The sequence below is a fragment of the Bombus pascuorum genome, chromosome 5 (genome assembly GCF_905332965.1).
Source record: "Bombus pascuorum chromosome 5, iyBomPasc1.1, whole genome shotgun sequence".
NCBI classification, from domain to species: domain Eukaryota; kingdom Metazoa; phylum Arthropoda; class Insecta; order Hymenoptera; family Apidae; genus Bombus; species Bombus pascuorum.
The window spans coordinates 5599299-5617291 of NC_083492.1; the positions used below are offsets into that span (position 1 = coordinate 5599299).

A 17993-nucleotide genomic window follows, 5' to 3' on the forward strand; every position below is an offset into this window, starting at 1 on the left:
AGTTATGGTACGTGGAATAAATAATACGATAACGATATTGTGTAAAATTTCAGTGCATTTGTTTATTATCTCAATATTTGTCTAAAAAAACATCGATATATATAGCAATAATCTAAATAATATAGAACATTATACAACTTTTATATTTTTATACTTCATCGCTGAAAAAAAGGACAATGATATTGTTATTTATAAAATATTATCATATTAATTTAATGTCAATTAAAAATTACAATTCATACGTGTAGAAACGAATGCTGAATGTGAGTGTTTATAGTACGAATCGATGTGCTTTGTTTCGAAAAAATACCAATAAAATCAAATCGTAAAGGTAAGGCAAAACATAAAAAACTGTTCCATATAATAAATAATATAAATTATAATTTAAATATTCTGAATAGAAGATGATTTTAACGTTAATCTATATTGATTTATACAATTTATATAAATCCGCCTGCGGACTCAGTTGTATATTATATGAAACTTTGCTTAGATGTATATGTATATTTATAAATTATGTCATTTAATTGTAAGGTTTTTACAATGCATTTAATTGCACAGTATGTCACAGCAATGACATTTTATTCGACAATTTTTAAATAAAATTTGATAAAGCTATAAGTTCAAGACATTAGGTAATTTCTATTTTTCGTATTATTGTTCTTATGATATTGTTTTTTACAGGATGTCCCACAAATTTCTGTACAAACATTGCCGGTGTCTTGGATTCTAAATTTTCAGTGAAATTAAGAGGAAAAGAAGAAGGATGCATTTGAGTTGTATCCTGTAAGTACGTTTATGATCACTATCTGTGATACAATTAACTAATGAAACGAAATAAGCATATACTGTAAATGATATTTTTTATCTATAGCGATCTGTTAAACTCGTGAAAGAAGTTTGTTGAATACCTCACGGGATACCATCATCTATGTAAGTATTTCTAAATTTACCCTAAGAGTTGTGGTTAACTACAACTGTTTCAATATACATATGAATCTTTTTGAAATGTTTTTTGTACTTCGTGTAGAAAACAGTTTGTCACCTGATTTAAGTAGATCTATTTTCTGCATGCGTTTAAAAAGCCATTGTTTATTTACAGTTATTTGTCATATCAAAATTTGTCCCGATTTGTTATATCATATTTCTATGTACATATTTTTTAATTGCATTATTACCTGCGTTATCTTACGTATTTACTACCTGTATAATTTTGGAATATTTGGACTAATATCTCTATATCATAATTCGTAACGCAAATACTTTAAAACGCACGCATAAAAGATTTTATTTTAATAAGCACATTTATAGTGAGGTATTTAATGTTTTATTATGTATAATGTATAAATCCCTGTGATATGAAATATTAGAATGTAAAAACTAGACTACTTAATTATTTATTTAATAATCAGGAGTGATTTGAAGATTTTAGTTTTATTCCTTTATGAAAGAAAATAATTTCAATAATGAAGAACAATTTAAATTGCTTCATTTATTATTTTTTTTTGTATGTATTCCAGTCTCGTACATAAACCAGTCCAATATTATATAAATAAAATAAAGAAAATGATTGATTTTTCATTGAAACATTTTCCATTTATGTGGAATACGACTGAAAGTATACAGAAGGAAAATGAATTAATATAGAACAGAGATTCGCGTAAATAAATAATGGTAAATAATAATGTTAAAGAAATTTTATTTGTAAATATTAGACATAGAAATAAATTATCAAGAAATAATTAAAGAAGCTATTCAAACTAAGTGAAAAAAACGATTATTTTAATATTTTATTAGAATATACAATTATTAAATGTTCTTTAATTAGACTTAACTTATTGATATCTTATCGTGCTTACTATGAGTACCGTTTAGAGTAATAGAAACACGGATAATATTATTCCATCCAAAAATCCGAAACTAACATGTAATATGTGCTTGTATCAAGAGCCGTTTAATTTCTTTTGATAACAGCTCAACATACCAGCTACTGATCCGTAGTTATTAAATTTGCATACTTTGGTTCAATTTTCACTAGAGTTAAATTTTCATTTACACTCTTGACATATCTATTTTTTAGAGTTCCATAAAAAATCTTATTTTTATAATCGTGTTTTATTAGAAACGAACGATATTAAATACTTTACTTCGTTATCAGTCTCGCTTGATGTAAGTACTTACTGTCTGTAACGTTCAGGTAAAAAAGAATAAGAAAAACAAAAAAGAAAAACATACGTATTTCATATTACACTTAAACGTATCGTATACAACTATTTAGTCTCGAAACCTCGATATTTGAATACGAGTATCTTAATCTATATGTATACATTTGCGTATCTAATTTTGCGTTTGGCTTTCCTCTTAAATTCATCGTTTAATCCTATGTAAGTCGTAATGGTCTTAAGGCACGATGCGAATGTATTATTACGTAAGTGGGCTGTTTCCGGATTTTCCCGACAAACTGGGATTAGTGAAAATAAGTAAAAAATATAGTACGAAATTGAGTTGAAACTGTTTTGTTCGAAAATTATAAGTTCATATCGAACACAACATGAATTAAGTAACGATTTTTCATTGCTATTTTACGTTATGTTTTTCTGTTTTAAAACGATCCAGTTTAATGGACTCTTAATTAGCGAGTTCTGAATTTCGTTTAAAGACTCTTGTAATGTAATGTTTGCACATTTATTGAAACTTATCTATGGCAATGAAGTCTTTCTTCTATCATGGCAAAGCGTTTATAAACAAAAACTTCATATAATAACCTCTTCTTATATTCTCTAGTAAATTATACTTTTCCAGTTTATCAGATAACGCCGAAAAATCTCGATATAGTTTTATAATATGTATAGTATACTACTTATATATGTATGTATGTTTTATCAGAGAGGAACTTCGAGTGTTCGTTTAATTTCGTGATCATTAACGTGATCGATTAAATTTATAAAAAGATAGAACGATATTAAAAATATTCTCTTCTCCTTTTTAATTTTTCGTTCGAACGACGACATTACACGTGTTTTTAACTACATGTGTAAATTCTGTTGGTAACCTTCGACCTCGTTGTACATCTTCCTCACTGCATCTTTGGTGTTGTTCGGCAAATAATTTTGTACTGCCGGTGCAACTTTGTTATTGCTTGATATAATTCCGTTAGCCAGATGTGCAACACCATTTTGCAACATGTGTGCGGTACCATTCGCAATACCGTTTTGCATACGAGCAGCACCGTTTTTTTGAACCTGTCTGGCGGTGTTCTTTAATCCATTTGCGATTCGTACTGCACCTGCCAATGGAAATTTTGATTAAATCTTATTCTTGTCCTTTGTTTTTAGTAATTATTTTTCATTAAAATTTAACTTAGATAGGTAGATGGATAGATAGATGGATAGATAGGTAGATAGAGATAAATAGATAGATAGATAGATAGATAGATAGATAGATAGATAGATAGATAGATAGATAGATAGATAGATAGATAGATAGATAGATAGATAGATAGAGAGAGAGAGAGAGAGAGAGAGAGAGAGAGAGAGAGAATATTGGTTACCCTGTATGCTGCGTATTCCATTCATATTTTTCGTAGCATTAACCGCTTGCTCGACATTTAATTTACCATCGGTCATCTGCTTAGAAACACCGTTTGATATGATCGATTGATCCTTATTATTAAGAACAACTGTATTTAATTTCTCATTGTTTCCATTTTCTTGTACCATTTGTGGTTCAGGATTATGTAGATCATTCTCTTCTTTGCGACGCGTTTGAGTCATTAATTGATAAAGTGCGGCCGCGAATTCTTGTTGCACGCTTGGTACGTCCGTGTCGCCATCAATCTGTATTGAAAACAATTTCACATTTTAATATTACTATATTCGTACTATCTTGATTAACTTAATATTAATTTTATATAAAATTATATATTTCTTTATACCTATCTAATGTCAAATTTTTTTGTATTATTGGTATTGTAGTATTATATTGTCTGTATCACAAAAGAGGAAGAATTGTTTTCGGATTACACTTACAATTGTTAGGCGATTTTCGTTATCCAGGGTTTTTAACATAGGTAAAGATACTTCGCGAAAGAGTTCCAGTCTCTTTCTAAATGCAGATACGTTATCATCTATCCTTCCTCTGCCAAGTTGTAGTTTCGAGCAGTCTAATAATACTAACGGTGGCTGCTGGCCAAACTAAAAAGTTGAGAAATAATATTGGATATATTCGTTAAACTTGGACAAAATTGTAAAAACATGGAAAAAGATCTATTGTGTACACTGTTGTGCATTTATTATCAAACTGTATGTATATATGGGCCATTGTAAATTACCTTATTTTCAAATTCTTGCACTTGATTCAAGTCCCTCGGATAGCCATCTATTACTATGCCATCCGTGTCACGATTTAGCATAATCTGCTGCTCTACTACTTGCATCACGATGTCTTGTGGCACCGTTTCTCCAGAGACGATAGCATCGTTGACAATAGTATTTGATGATGCCATCGCTCTAAGCAAACCACCGATGCTAATTTGGACCCAGCCTGGCATATTGCGAACAGCCTGAGTGCATAAATTTTCTTTGTTGCTTCCTGGGCCACCTAGTAAAATAAAAATACCAATCTTAAATGCTCGTAACGTTTTATTAAATTTCTTCGATTTAATTCGTTTGTTAACGTAGCTCTAATATAATTAGTTTTAGTAAGTTTTTATTTTCAAGCTCTATGATATGTGCTATGCTCCTGGAACCTTTATGCTCAAATCTTACGTGTTCTAACAAGTAGAAAGAAATCATGTATACCAAAAAACCATTCTTTCGTTTGACCGATTAAATTAACAACAATTTGACAAACTTAAGAAATTTGTTAAGGCTAAAAAAATAATACAATTGGATCTAGAATGATTCAAGGAACGATTTCGCAAGGTCTACTTTTTCTTACCTATAACCCAGATGAACGCGGGTAATCCTTTTCTAGACTTGATAGCGGTTTTTACGGGTTTCACATTCACCTCGACAGGTATTTGCGTTAGCTGAGCCAACACTTCTTCCATAGGAGATGATGATTTTGGAATAGATTCTTTCCTCCTCTCGACTTCTACCTATAATTTCGATATTCTACGTTGGACAGCTTGAATATTAACATTTTCACAGACGAATTTATCAAGCGTTTAGCAAAAGAGATCGTAAGCCAAAGAATAAATACATATCACCGGTTCGAAACATGGAAACTTACTTCTGTTTTTAACGGTTGAGAAGCATTTTTTCCTTGTATTTCATCGTTCGACAAGCCGAGAATTTTGAAAACCGCTTCACGAAAATCGACGTAAACCTCGCTTGGATTTCTTTCTCCGTTTATCTGTAATTACCACAAGCGATAATCAGATAATCCTTTAACGATTATCAAGCGTTCAAGAAATGAGATCGACATCAAGTTTCAAAAAGTATGTAGAAATATTCGCTTGCTTACCTCTAGCAACATTCCACTTTGATCGAAATATTCTGCGACGGGCATAACGTTTCTATAAAAATTATAAAGTTCCATTCTTGCTAGCTCGATCACTACTTGTCCAAGTTGTGCACCAAAATCGATTTGTCTTTCGAGAATCTCCTGTCTCCAGGACACGAGAATCACGCCGTTTACAATTTTAATCTGTAAATGTACCAATTATTTTTGCATCTCTTTATAACATAAAGGATCAATTTTCCTTTCTTAATGTAACAGTTTTAACGAAGTGTCGCAAAAGCTATTCTACAAAACTTATGACACGATTAATTGTAACATTCGAATATGATCCTCAAAGGAAATCGATTTCTTTTCTACAAACAGGAGTTCAGAAATATTATGAAAGGATCAATCGAAGAGAATGTCCTAATTTGGTGATCGATTTTTGTCCTTTATCTGCTTCGTGCATGTTTCAATATATGTTTTGCTTACATATCTTATTTAAAAATTTGATCCGGATTATTCTTTCTGTCGTTAGAAGAGGCATTTTCCACTCAAAATATATCCATATAAAGATACTTACTTTTTCAGCATATTCTACTACGTCGCGCATATTACGTGGATAACCACTAACAAGAAAAACTTTGGAACCCGGAGACATTTTGATTTCCAGCATAAGAACCTCCGCAACTGTTTTACTGCTAAGTTGTCCGAAATCTTGCATATCTACCGTAAAAGTAATATATCAACAATAGGGGATATTTTGATATAATAAATAAAAAATATTAATACAATAATATACTAATATCGCTTGAACAAAATTCTGTTTTCATCTATCTTACGGGCTTTCATTAGCAATAAAATCATTATAACAATATATTCATTATCAATTTTATTTAGTAATTGTTACATCATTAATATTTATTAATTTACGTGTATAGTAATTATCTATAATTTCTCACTTAATGATCTACTTTACAAATAACGTGTCTCCATACCATTTCCAAGAGCGTATTGTTGAAGGAGATCCATCATGTTGATATGCGTTATACCCTTTTTCTCTTGCATCAAATTATCACAATGTGTCACCTTTCCACTACCAGGTCCACCTGAAGATTGAAAGTTGTATCATGATATAGAAAGAATGATAAAGCACCATTTCGCATTATAGACAAATATGGTACTTTGTTCGAATAGCAGCTAAAACGCTGACAGCATTCTACGATAATAATCAAATTAACAGAAACTTTCTCATGTAAAAATTTGTTAAAACATAAAAATGGGTAACAATTTTTTACATTAAACTTTGCATCAAAGAGAGTTGTCCTAATCCGAAAGTTAATTCAGATTCTTATTTTTAACTTAATCCGAAAATCGTGTACGCAAGGTACGTGAAAGCAATTCAAATACTTTGCTCTTATTTTTCAACCGAATCGTATATGATACGAACCAAGCACAAATATGACAGGCACTTTTGGAACTTCGAATTTAACTGCACCAACATTCTGTTGTGGAAAATATCCGCTTGGAGGAGTTGACAAGAGGCCAGCCTCTCCTCGCCATTTTCCCGCGCTTCGAGCATCAGCTTCCTCGAACACCTGCGATCCATTTTGTTGATCTGCGACCAAATTTTTCCTTAAATAACTTGAAGTCGATCGTTAAACTAGATTATTATCGATTGAAATTATAAGCTAAGTTCTATAAGTTTGGAGAATGATCGGTTTATTCTTTAGCCATTTTGATGTTCAATTAAAACTTTTTAGTAACCTTTTGTATTGGGTTAGCGACTAAATGATTACGGATTTTGTCATTAGGTGTTAATGCTTATAATTGCTTATTTTCAAAAGTAATTTTCATAGATTCCGATCAATTTTAATGTCAATTTAAATTTTCCTTCTGTTCTTTATACTTTTCTTTGTTAATTACCCGTTAACTTTACGTTAACTGTAATATTATTTTGTAAAAAGTATCGTATTGAAAATTATTATATTTAGCAAATGACGACGTACTATGAAAAACATACTCTTAGAAAAATTATCTGTCTACATAATGTCGTATCGTTCAATTTTTACATTGCATGCGCTACGTAATGTTGCGTGACAATTTATAACACCACGTGCAGCTGCGCTTGTGTACATTTAATTTAAATATTAACGATTACGAAGCAATGTCTTCATTAGATTAAAAGGTCTCCAGCACCTGTTTGTCTCTTCCTTTTATGAAATTTCCTTTATCTCTTGGTTTCCGCTTCGGAAGACAACGAACGAGTATAACGATCATATACATATTAGCCAGCCTTGTTTTCTTTATATTTTTCGAAAATCTTTTCTAATTTTAGTAATTTATCAGGCGCCATTGAGATTCTTTTCATTCAATTACAAACACTGCTACGATCTTAGTTGATAAACGAAATAAAAGTGCATCAGCGAATAAAAATATAGGTATAATAATTAAACAGAAATGTATTAAAGAGAGATTCTAATAGAAAAATGTTAAGTACGATAATTTTTTAGCAATTCTAAACTTTATTTAACGAACGACGAAAGTATGAAAATTGTTATTAACGATTGTGATATGAAAACAATTTTTGCTTTCTTAAATATCAATATTTTAATATCTGATTTTAGCTAAAGTTTTGTATGTTACTACATTACTATTGTACAGTGTTTAATTTATTCATAAATGTTTTAACTCGATCACATAGGCATAGATCATACACGATATACATATATGCTTGTACATATAGAATGAATTATTCATATATGAGTTTATACTTCTATTAATTATTTACGTACATCTATAGAAATTTCAATAGCTTAACGAAGAACTGCCAGTTTAATTCCAGAAAAGATATATACATAGTTCAAACTTACTATTAAACGTATATGATTATAAAAACTACAAGAAATAAATTGTTTCAACCGAGATTTATTTTGACAAACGATAGATATGACTTTACTTAACAAAAAATATTTCATCGTTGAGCAAAATTGTGTGAAACAAATATTCAGTAGCTTTATTTTTTTTTTATTATTATTAAATATTTCAATCAAATTTTGTAATCTTTAATCGTTAAAATAACTACACCACTGTGGAATAATATATAATGTTATTAATTATACAATCATTCAAAGAGGAAACTATGTGATATTAACCGTCAAAGAAGAATGAGATCGAGGAACGATCTTTAATCAAGATTTTTTTAATTCTTCAATCTGATCGTTCAATAAAAAATCCGAAAAAAATAATCGCCTCTCATTTGCCGTTTTTCCAGTTAAAAATAACGAAGGCGATACATATAGACGCAGAGAGAACGCAGCGTCAAAAAATCGTTCGTCTGCACCAAACGTGAGAATAGCGTTCCGCGTGAACTGCTTCATATAAATCCACGCTATTCTAAAATGCAATGACCAATTGGCGCGGCGGTGACGCTGTCGTAAATCGCTCGTTTCCACCGTGCCTGTAGGTATCGTAGCTTTTGGTATATACGTATAATATCTATGTATACGTATAAGATCTATGAAACTGGAAACATTTGCACATTCTTGTATACAATCGAAATCATTTGAATGCCTTTACGTCAACTGTGAAATTTATCATGACCGAACACCGTGTCACAGTGTAACGTTACTTCCACGATATCGATTAAACTGTATACGTAAACTGTGTATAAACTGTGTTCTTGCGGTCTCCTTTCGATTGTAGAGAAACAGGTCTAACGTTGAACTATCTACGTGTCCATAAAGGAAAGAAACACACGTTACAGCTGTACACGTGGAACGATGTGTTTCTGTGAAAAAGGTGGCCACACGTAATGATCGGAGGTTATACATTAAAAATTATGTTCAAGACTGTAAGATTTTAATAAAGCAGATTCGCATGATTGCGTAGTTGCCTTCAGTAAACATTTTAATTCGTTTTGCAGTAAGCGTAATTTGATGATGGTATTTTAAAGTATGTTTTAATATATCAATTTTTGTATACGGGGATGTGTATTTCAACAAATTGAGCCGAGTCTAATCTTATAGTAATCATAATGTTATATTCAGATAATTTTGTTATTATTTTCAATAATAATTAGTAGCAGCCGGTACTATATCAAATAATATAGACGATAAAAGAACGATATCTTACTGTTGCTTTAACGTTTATAATCTTTGTGATAAGAATCGCTAATAAAAGGCCATTCGTAATAACTGGCAACGTCCTTTCACGGTATTTCACAATCGAGGTTTTAATCGTAGATACAAAAAAAAAGAAAGATATAAAAGATTATGTTTAAGATTTGATTTTCATCTTACTGTTTCCTTTACAAAGAAAGGGGTATAAACACTGACCAGCTAACGACAAACGTCATGAACTTATTTGCAATATTGATTTCGTTACGTGACTCATGCCTATAGAAATTTCTTTGTTGCCATCGAGCTATTCATTTCTACGTAAACTATTAACTTTGCGGTAAACGAATTCTCGAAGAGAATATGATACAAAGGAACCATTATAAACGAAACAGGCATATCTCCTTTTCAGGTTAACCACATATACAAAGAAGGTGTCGATTAACCTCAAAAGAAGATTAGATCGCAGTTGATATTTTCCTTAAAGATCAGTTTCAATTTCAAAGAAGTAATCAAATCTTAAGACAGAATTTATGCCATTTTATATTTTTATAAACATAACTAAACAAAATCTAAGTAGAGGTGCGTTCATCCTTTAAATACTATAATGACTTCTATACTTTGAATATTTTATATATTTTTCTACATTCGCTCTTTACATCTTTAAATTTCATATAAATGTACAAACATCTGTAGCACGTTAATTATATACATTAAAATTCTTATTAAGATTTCTTGAATTATAGATTCGTTTGTTCATTTAAAAATTCCACAAAATTTTCATTTACGATGAAACCGTGAAAAATCTCTTTGTGTCGTAAAGCTTGGAGGAATGGTAAACTGAAAACAATGGAATCTTTCGTGTACATGTTCTGTGCGCTTGTTAGTACGTTTTGTAAACTTTCAAACGTATTTCTATTTTATTGTCTTGCATAATATAAGAGATACGTCTGGAATTTGTGATAAAAACGAGTTTCTGCTTTTCTTTTGGGAAATCGCTGGAAGACTTATTGATCGAGTAACATGTGTAATGTCAAGTACAAGGTATATATGGGTCACGCGTGTGTCTCGTTCACATTGTGTCTTAATATTAAAAGCGAAACAAGAAACGTTTTCGCAACATATATCGTTATTTCACAGTTTTTCCTCTCGAAAATACCGTTTTACGTTCTATATATATAAGAAAGATTTTCTATAAAAATCCTACAAAGTATAATCTTCTTTATGATTAACAGCATAAATATAAGAGAAGTATGAATCATCGCAATTAATATATCATTAGACATTCCACTTCTCCGTCTGCTTTCTAATATCATTTTTCACGTTTTCAAATAAATTTCAGTAATATTTTTTTTTTTTCATATTTTCAAACACGATTGTCTTTTAATCTTTTTAATCTTTTAATGTTTAAAAATATGGGAGAAGAAATTCTAATTGATTATCTATAGTTTTCTTATTGTAAGTCAAAAGTTAACTATGTAACACTGCTCCTCGTACTTCATTTTCCTCTTTGTTTCTTTCAGATGCTATCACGAATAAATCGTGCTGTCTATTAAATGTTTCTCGATTTTTGTTTGCATTCCTGTCCAGTTTGAATGTTTGTTACCTTTCGTGTACTCACTTTCACAACTTTTTTCTCTGTTGACTCTATTCTATCACTAGCGTTCGATATTTCACTTATCTTTGTTACTTCACCGACGGTACCAAGTTCGCTAACTAACAGTATTTTATTGTTTAGGTATATTTATTTCTGAATTTTCACTTTACACTTGTTTACTTGTGACTGATCGTCTGAAGAGCCTTCAGCTGGCTACTGACTGTGAATGATATTTATTATCCAAAGTATTGCTCGCGTATACCGCACAGAGATATTAATCGCGACGATATTATCTCAAGATTTAACTTCGATCGATCGTTTCGGTTGATACTGTCATTAAAAATAAATCGAGTCTCAGTCTACAGCCAATTTCGACGTTTCAATATTTACGCGAAAATTTGACTTTACAATGCCTTGAGATGCTAAAAATAAGAAGGAGATACTAAAACACTAGTTGGACTTAGAGATATGAAAGCTTCATTTCTATCGATTCTGACGAGTTCATACATTCGATAATCAAACGTTTAACGTCACCTAACGCTCGCCGTGTCTTCTGATAAACATGAAAAAAAGAAGAAAAGAAACTAGGAAGTAAAACACCTCGTAAAACGTTTAATTTTAAATAATTTATGTCAAGTAAAGATAATTTATGTCAAAGACGATTGTCGTCACTGCATTTTTTAATTAATAAATCTATTTCGTTATGTATAGTATATACACTGTAGTATTATGCTAAACGAAAGCTTTTCTTTAAATGAAAATAATGTTATCATTCGTTATTATTTGTTTACCATTAGCATGCAATAATATTTTGCAATATATCATATTATATCGTTGTATTAACCATCGATAAGAAATATCAATTCACATGTACAGAAGATTTTATACCTATTTGTAGTTCAACCTGATAGCTTTGATATTTATCGTTCCTGTTATAGTTTTGATATTTGCCATTTACGAAATGCAAATATGTATTTTTATTTTTAACTTTCCAGTATTTCTGATAACGAAAGCTCTTTCACAGTGTAATAAAATGAAATTCATTCGGAACGAATGGTTCTAAAGATATTGTTATCTCCTCATCCTCGGGATTTCCTGTTTTCCATTTACCCTTCCAGCTTTCCGGTATCACGTACAAATACTTTTCATAAGAGATAAATATTAACAATTGCGTTACGCATGATGACGTTTAGTTCATGAAATATATGGCACTACATTCTAAAGCACATTAGTATCAATGATATTTTCAACGAATACTTACCAGTGTCCAGGCAGATGCCCATAGTAGGTCGTTCGAAGGATGCCAAGATCCTGCCACGGCCATTTACTCACATGCTTCCAACTAACTAATTCACTTTTTCTGACACGTTCCTTCGAGAATCAAGTATCACAAGCAACAATTTCCTTCTCACATTAAGAACTCTTTTGTTCACAACGTTTTCGTCAATACTTCTTCTTTCTTCGATTCGAACTATTCGAACTATTAACCAAGTTTTTTCACTTTTCATAAACGGTTTCGAATAAACTTCTACGATACTTTCTCGCCAGGAGTATCCAACAGATGTCCTTACAGACGAATAAGATCGATCGAATGAGATTTATGATCACAGTCCAATAGATCGGTATCCAAAAGCAGGAGAAGGCTCGATTCGTAGAGTTTCCCTCGGTGGTCGATTAAATCCCCGTAGTTTCTTTAGAAAAATCTTCAGAACGATGGTCAGTAGTAACACCATCCACATCGAGCCGATAATTTTTCGTTCAGCGTATGAGATGCGATGCACGTTGTTTCATGAGTTTGTCAGAGGGCACGTCCATCTTTAGCAAGAATCACTTTCAGCAGCGAACTATCCAAGAATCTGTAATACAAGTAATCAGCAACGTTCGTTAACCCTTCGCAAAAATTTTGTTTGCTTATAGAGAGTTCTAGGAGTTATAATCGATTTATATCTTATTTCAACTTGGGCTAACTATCGGATCATAGGTAAACCATAGATTTTTATATAATTGTTTAGAAATTTATAGAAAATAGAAATTTATAAAATTTCGAGGAAAATAGAAATTGGCAATAAAGCGTGGTTTAAATAGAGATCAATTTAATATTTAATATGTATCGATTAAGTACCACTTATTTCACATATTCTGTTACCATGGAAATTTAAATTCATTCCAACGATATCGTTGAACCTGTGCTTTTCATTTTTCAATAATTCTACTTTTTAAAATTCCACCGATTCGCAATACCGCCTTTGAAATTAGAATTTCTCTTTGAAAGTGTATTTCATTTCAACATAATTCTTTTGCCAATATTTCCACTTATAGTCGCTAGATTATTTCAATGTCAAATCGATTAATAGCAATTACTCGATAATGTGCATAGTGTTTATACGTATATATTCATATTTTTAATTTTGTTCGAGAGTTCAGAAAACAATACAGGAATGAAAGAACTAAAAACAATGAGAAGCGCAACTGATCGGAGCTCTCTAAACATAAATTTCTATCCAAGTTTCCACTTTACTGTCAATTTTTGTATGAAAATAAGCATTTGCACAAGAGCCTATAATTTAGCAAGATATAACAGAGTGATAAATAAAATAAAATTTGAAATACGTACATGGCCGTAGTTTAACCTCAAATTTCCACGTTGTAGAGAATTAAACTAGAACATTAAACGTATTAAATAAATAAAATAATTTCATATTCATTTTAGTCCATATCGATACTGCATATTATTCGTATGATAGGGATTGGCCAATTTGTAAGCATGTATGTAATACAAATGAAACTTAGTTTCATCGTTGTAGTATAAAGCCTGTAACCTTTAAAATTATAATTTATTTTCCATTTGTTATTCCATTAAAGAATGACTCCTCCCCTCTTTCTGAACTTCTATCAAAACTATCAAGCAATCAGACAAAAATAAAATGCTCGTGAAAGAGCGATCAAGCGAATCTCTAACTGACAATGCACAGAGAATGGTGGTTTTTTCAAAGTATTTTCGATTAAAACATATAACATCCACGACCGTGTTTCCATCAAAGAAACATCGATTGAGTAATCTTCCAGGAAAGTGAGGCCACGCGACAAAACGGATCACCGCTACACGATTCTACTTTTTGTTCGAATAAATCCTAACCCTTTCACGAATTTCTCGCAATTTTTCCACTCTTTTCAAAAAATTATCGAAGAGGGCACGACGTAAGATCACCAAAGTACTAGCCACTAATTACAACCGCACAAACTTACATAATAAACGTCTCTGCGGGAAAACTGTTTCTTCTTAGATTTCTAGAAAACTTATCCTTTTACGTTTTATAACGATGTCGAGCCGTTCGAGGACTCTGTCGATCGTTGTCGACGAGGTCGAGAAAAAGGAAGCGTGGTCTCAGCGACGAAAAACACAGCTGACACGCGAGGCTTTCGGAACGGAACTTTCACGAGCAGAGGTTTTCTAGTCGCGGTGTGATAACACTGTAATGGATTGTTAGAAACGACTAGAGGTCGTAGCAAGAGTCAATCGTCACCATAGATACGCCCATGCGCACCTAATCCTTTTTCCACCACTGTCCGATACATACATGTGTTTTGCATACGTCTGAGTTAATGGCCCCGCTTTTTGCGTTGGTTACAATGTACGAAAGTGTGCGTCGGTGAGTTGCAGGTTCAATGTCAAGTTCTTGCCGAGCAGATGGTTCTCGAACGAGTGGATTAGCCATTGGCGAATTAATTAACTCCACCATGTTATTACAGCGTTTTTAATCTTCTATATAGCGAACTATGTAATTCAACTGTTTCTCTCACTTGCAGTTTGGTGAACTAATCGAAGTTTGTTTTTGACATGGGTGACAGGATTTTAAAGGGTCTTTAAAATATAGTAGGATTCTTCTTAACCGATGACCTATGAGACTGAATCTAAGTGTCCTGTAAGTTATATCACGCGTGATTTCTCGTTTCAATCGTACGTCGATAATTTCTTTTTAAATATTGATAGTCCTTCTCTCGGTTGGAAGTAAAAACATATAGAATTCGGGGAATATAGCAGGATTAATTAAAAAATATTTGCCACATGTTATTTACATAAAGATTCAAATATAACGAAGATAACATCTAACCTAATCACGTAATTATCCCGATTTAATTTCGCTATGTTCTGTGTGGCATTTTTAAAATGCAATCGTGGTCTTCTGTTATTAAAAAATTCCTTAATTCCAAGGAAAATATGAAAGAATCATTGTTGATTTCTCGTTTCTAGAGGAAATGAATTGCAAAGAATCGAAGAAAAGTTTGTGGAAAGAAATAAAATGTTATTAGTTTGGTATATATGATGCGTACAAAACTTTTCTTATTGTTAAATGATTTAACATCGTTACGTATGTAAGTAAGTTTATATACTATATTCGTACAAACAGGTCCTTATTTTCAAAGTAATAAACATACGTACATTGCTGCTGAAAACTTTCGACAGTGACATATTACACGTGTATTTCATGTATACATACGTAATATTTGTTGTCTGCCTTATGCGGTGTATTTCTACTGCATGATTACTGTCGGCGTCCGTGTTTCTTCGTTACCTATAATTCACTTTCTTCGTGTCCTACAATATGTATCAAAAATGAAAAGTTTATTTTTGGAAACTACTAAATTAAATAAATAATCACGTGTTAGGTTTATTTTATAAATTATGGTAAAACTGATTCTGTGAAAAATGCAAAACAATGTGTTATAAAAATGAAAACTTTTTCGTACTTTGGAGATGATATTTAAAACGCTTTAAATTCTACAGTTGTTTAAACAGATATATTAGAATTTATTTCTCCGGTACGTTTGCAATCGATTGAGTTTCTAGAATGACTATTAGATGTGCGCAATATCAACATATACGAACACACGTTATATTCGATTAATATCACTAGTCACCGTGTGAAAATATACTCTACTGCAGATATATTATTTTATTATCATCATCATATGCCTATCTGATATTGTACAGGGTAATTCACCTATCTTAGCCATCATAAATAACTCGTCAACTGTTTGTATGAAAAATTCTTTTAAAAGAGAGTCGTGTAACATTAACAGATACACACACTACAGAAACCAATTTTCAACTAATGATAAATTGATTTCTTAAAAGTGTGAAAGACAAGTGTTAGGAAATATTCTTTAGATTATCAAAAGTATGTATACATGATCATTATATTTTAGGAATTAAAGTGAAGAAAAGTGAAAAAAATAAAAAAATAGAAGAATGGAGAATAAGTTCTTGCAAAGATACTTGCTTGGGAACAATATATAGGTTGATCAATTAAGAGTCAATCAATTCACATCTTCAATTGTTGTATTATGTTACTTGATTGCCTGATGTTGCATCATCCTTGAAAATTTTTCAAAAATAATCCCATTGCGACTTCCACAGAAAGTTCACCTTTATTAATATACAATGGAGTATTATCTATATATTTACAATCCTTTTATACATTAAAATTTATTTACTAACAAAGATTGTTCATGTTCAAGACAATAATTCGTACCAATAACATTATATGTTTTTATTTTAAAGAGAAAGTGATCCTATCGACCAACAGAAACTTCCAAAAAAAATTAGTTTCTTTTCTCTTGATAGTAAGACAATAATTCTTCTCGTAACGTGAAAAGTTTAAACAGCGATCATAAATCCTAGTTTCGTAAATGTCTCTAGCAAAAGCTATTACCAAGAAATTACTACTTGGTTCGTAGTGGACGATTACCCCCGTGTGTCTGCATTATTCGTTACTCAAATGAGCTCGAAGGTATAATCAACCACTTTTCCCCTGTTTCTTCGACGAAAATAATAAAAGCATTCGAGCATATATACTAAAAAATGTCAGTGATAGTTGTGATATCGATTAAATTATTTAGATATCCCCTCATACAGCTGCTTAGCTCTCATACATTCATGTATAATTCTTACAAGGTAAGCCGTTTAGGTAACCACGCCCGTTTTCCAATGACATGCATCATCTCCGTGACAACGAATCACTCCCCTGAAAAACGTTTTTAATATTAGCCTGTTGTTCGCTTTCCTTTACTTTTTTCACTCTTGTTCGCCTTCTCTTTTTCGATCACATTGCCCTAAAATTATATAGATTATTTTATTTATAATATATGTACGTATAACGACTCAATATGAGTTTTTAATATAGTTTACTTTTCTACGATTGACAAACGATAGATATTGGAGTAATTTAATTAAATAAGTTGTTTCTTGTCTTCGACGAATATCGACGAGGAAAGAACCAAGAGGCTTTGATTAACGTTTAACGTGCGGTAATGTCTCGTAGAACTTTCTTTTCAAATGAAACATAACATAAGTTTATTTATCTTTAATGTACAACTTGATTATTGACGTCTCATTGACAAGTAACGAGCAACCTTTGTTATTTAGCGCAAGTTGAGGACATATGACGTCGCCTGATGAATTGTCTCGTTACTTGACTGTTAATAGTGCACTAACGAATGAGATTTTAAAAGGATAAAAGAAGCAAGACAGTTGACTACGATTATATTGCATGAAAGCAGTTAGAAGAATTTTAGATGGTTCAAGAAATACAATTGAATATTTGGGTAAATATTGGGTGAATTAAGTGGAAATAATGGATCATTTGGACTCTAACAGGGAAGATAAAAGTAGAATACAGATTTTATTTTTTTTACATATTTTATTACCACAAGAAAATAATAGTTTCGCTTTTAAAAATCATTCTAAAAATTTTTTAGGATATAAATTTTTAGTTGGGTAATATCTTTTTAAATGTATACTGTAGCTATTTACAAATTTCTGCAGATCTTTTTCC

The 17993-nt window shown here is 31.3% G+C and overlaps 1 protein-coding gene across 1 annotated transcript; it reads right to left on the bottom strand.

The window, feature by feature from the left end:
- Positions 1 to 1760: 1760 nt before the first annotated feature.
- On the bottom strand, positions 1761 to 14696 carry LOC132906801 (adenylate kinase isoenzyme 5). Its single transcript, XM_060959324.1, has 12 exons — positions 14404 to 14696; positions 12419 to 13013; positions 6893 to 7060; positions 6441 to 6551; positions 6026 to 6168; positions 5467 to 5649; positions 5233 to 5355; positions 4939 to 5098; positions 4331 to 4599; positions 4029 to 4193; positions 3551 to 3836; positions 1761 to 3286 (listed from the first exon to the last, which is right to left on the bottom strand). Exons 2-12 carry the CDS (start codon positions 12438 to 12440, stop codon positions 3027 to 3029), a joined length of 1890 nt encoding a protein of 629 aa, XP_060815307.1. The 5' UTR covers positions 12441 to 13013; positions 14404 to 14696; the 3' UTR covers positions 1761 to 3026.
- Positions 14697 to 17993: the final 3297 nt, after the last annotated feature.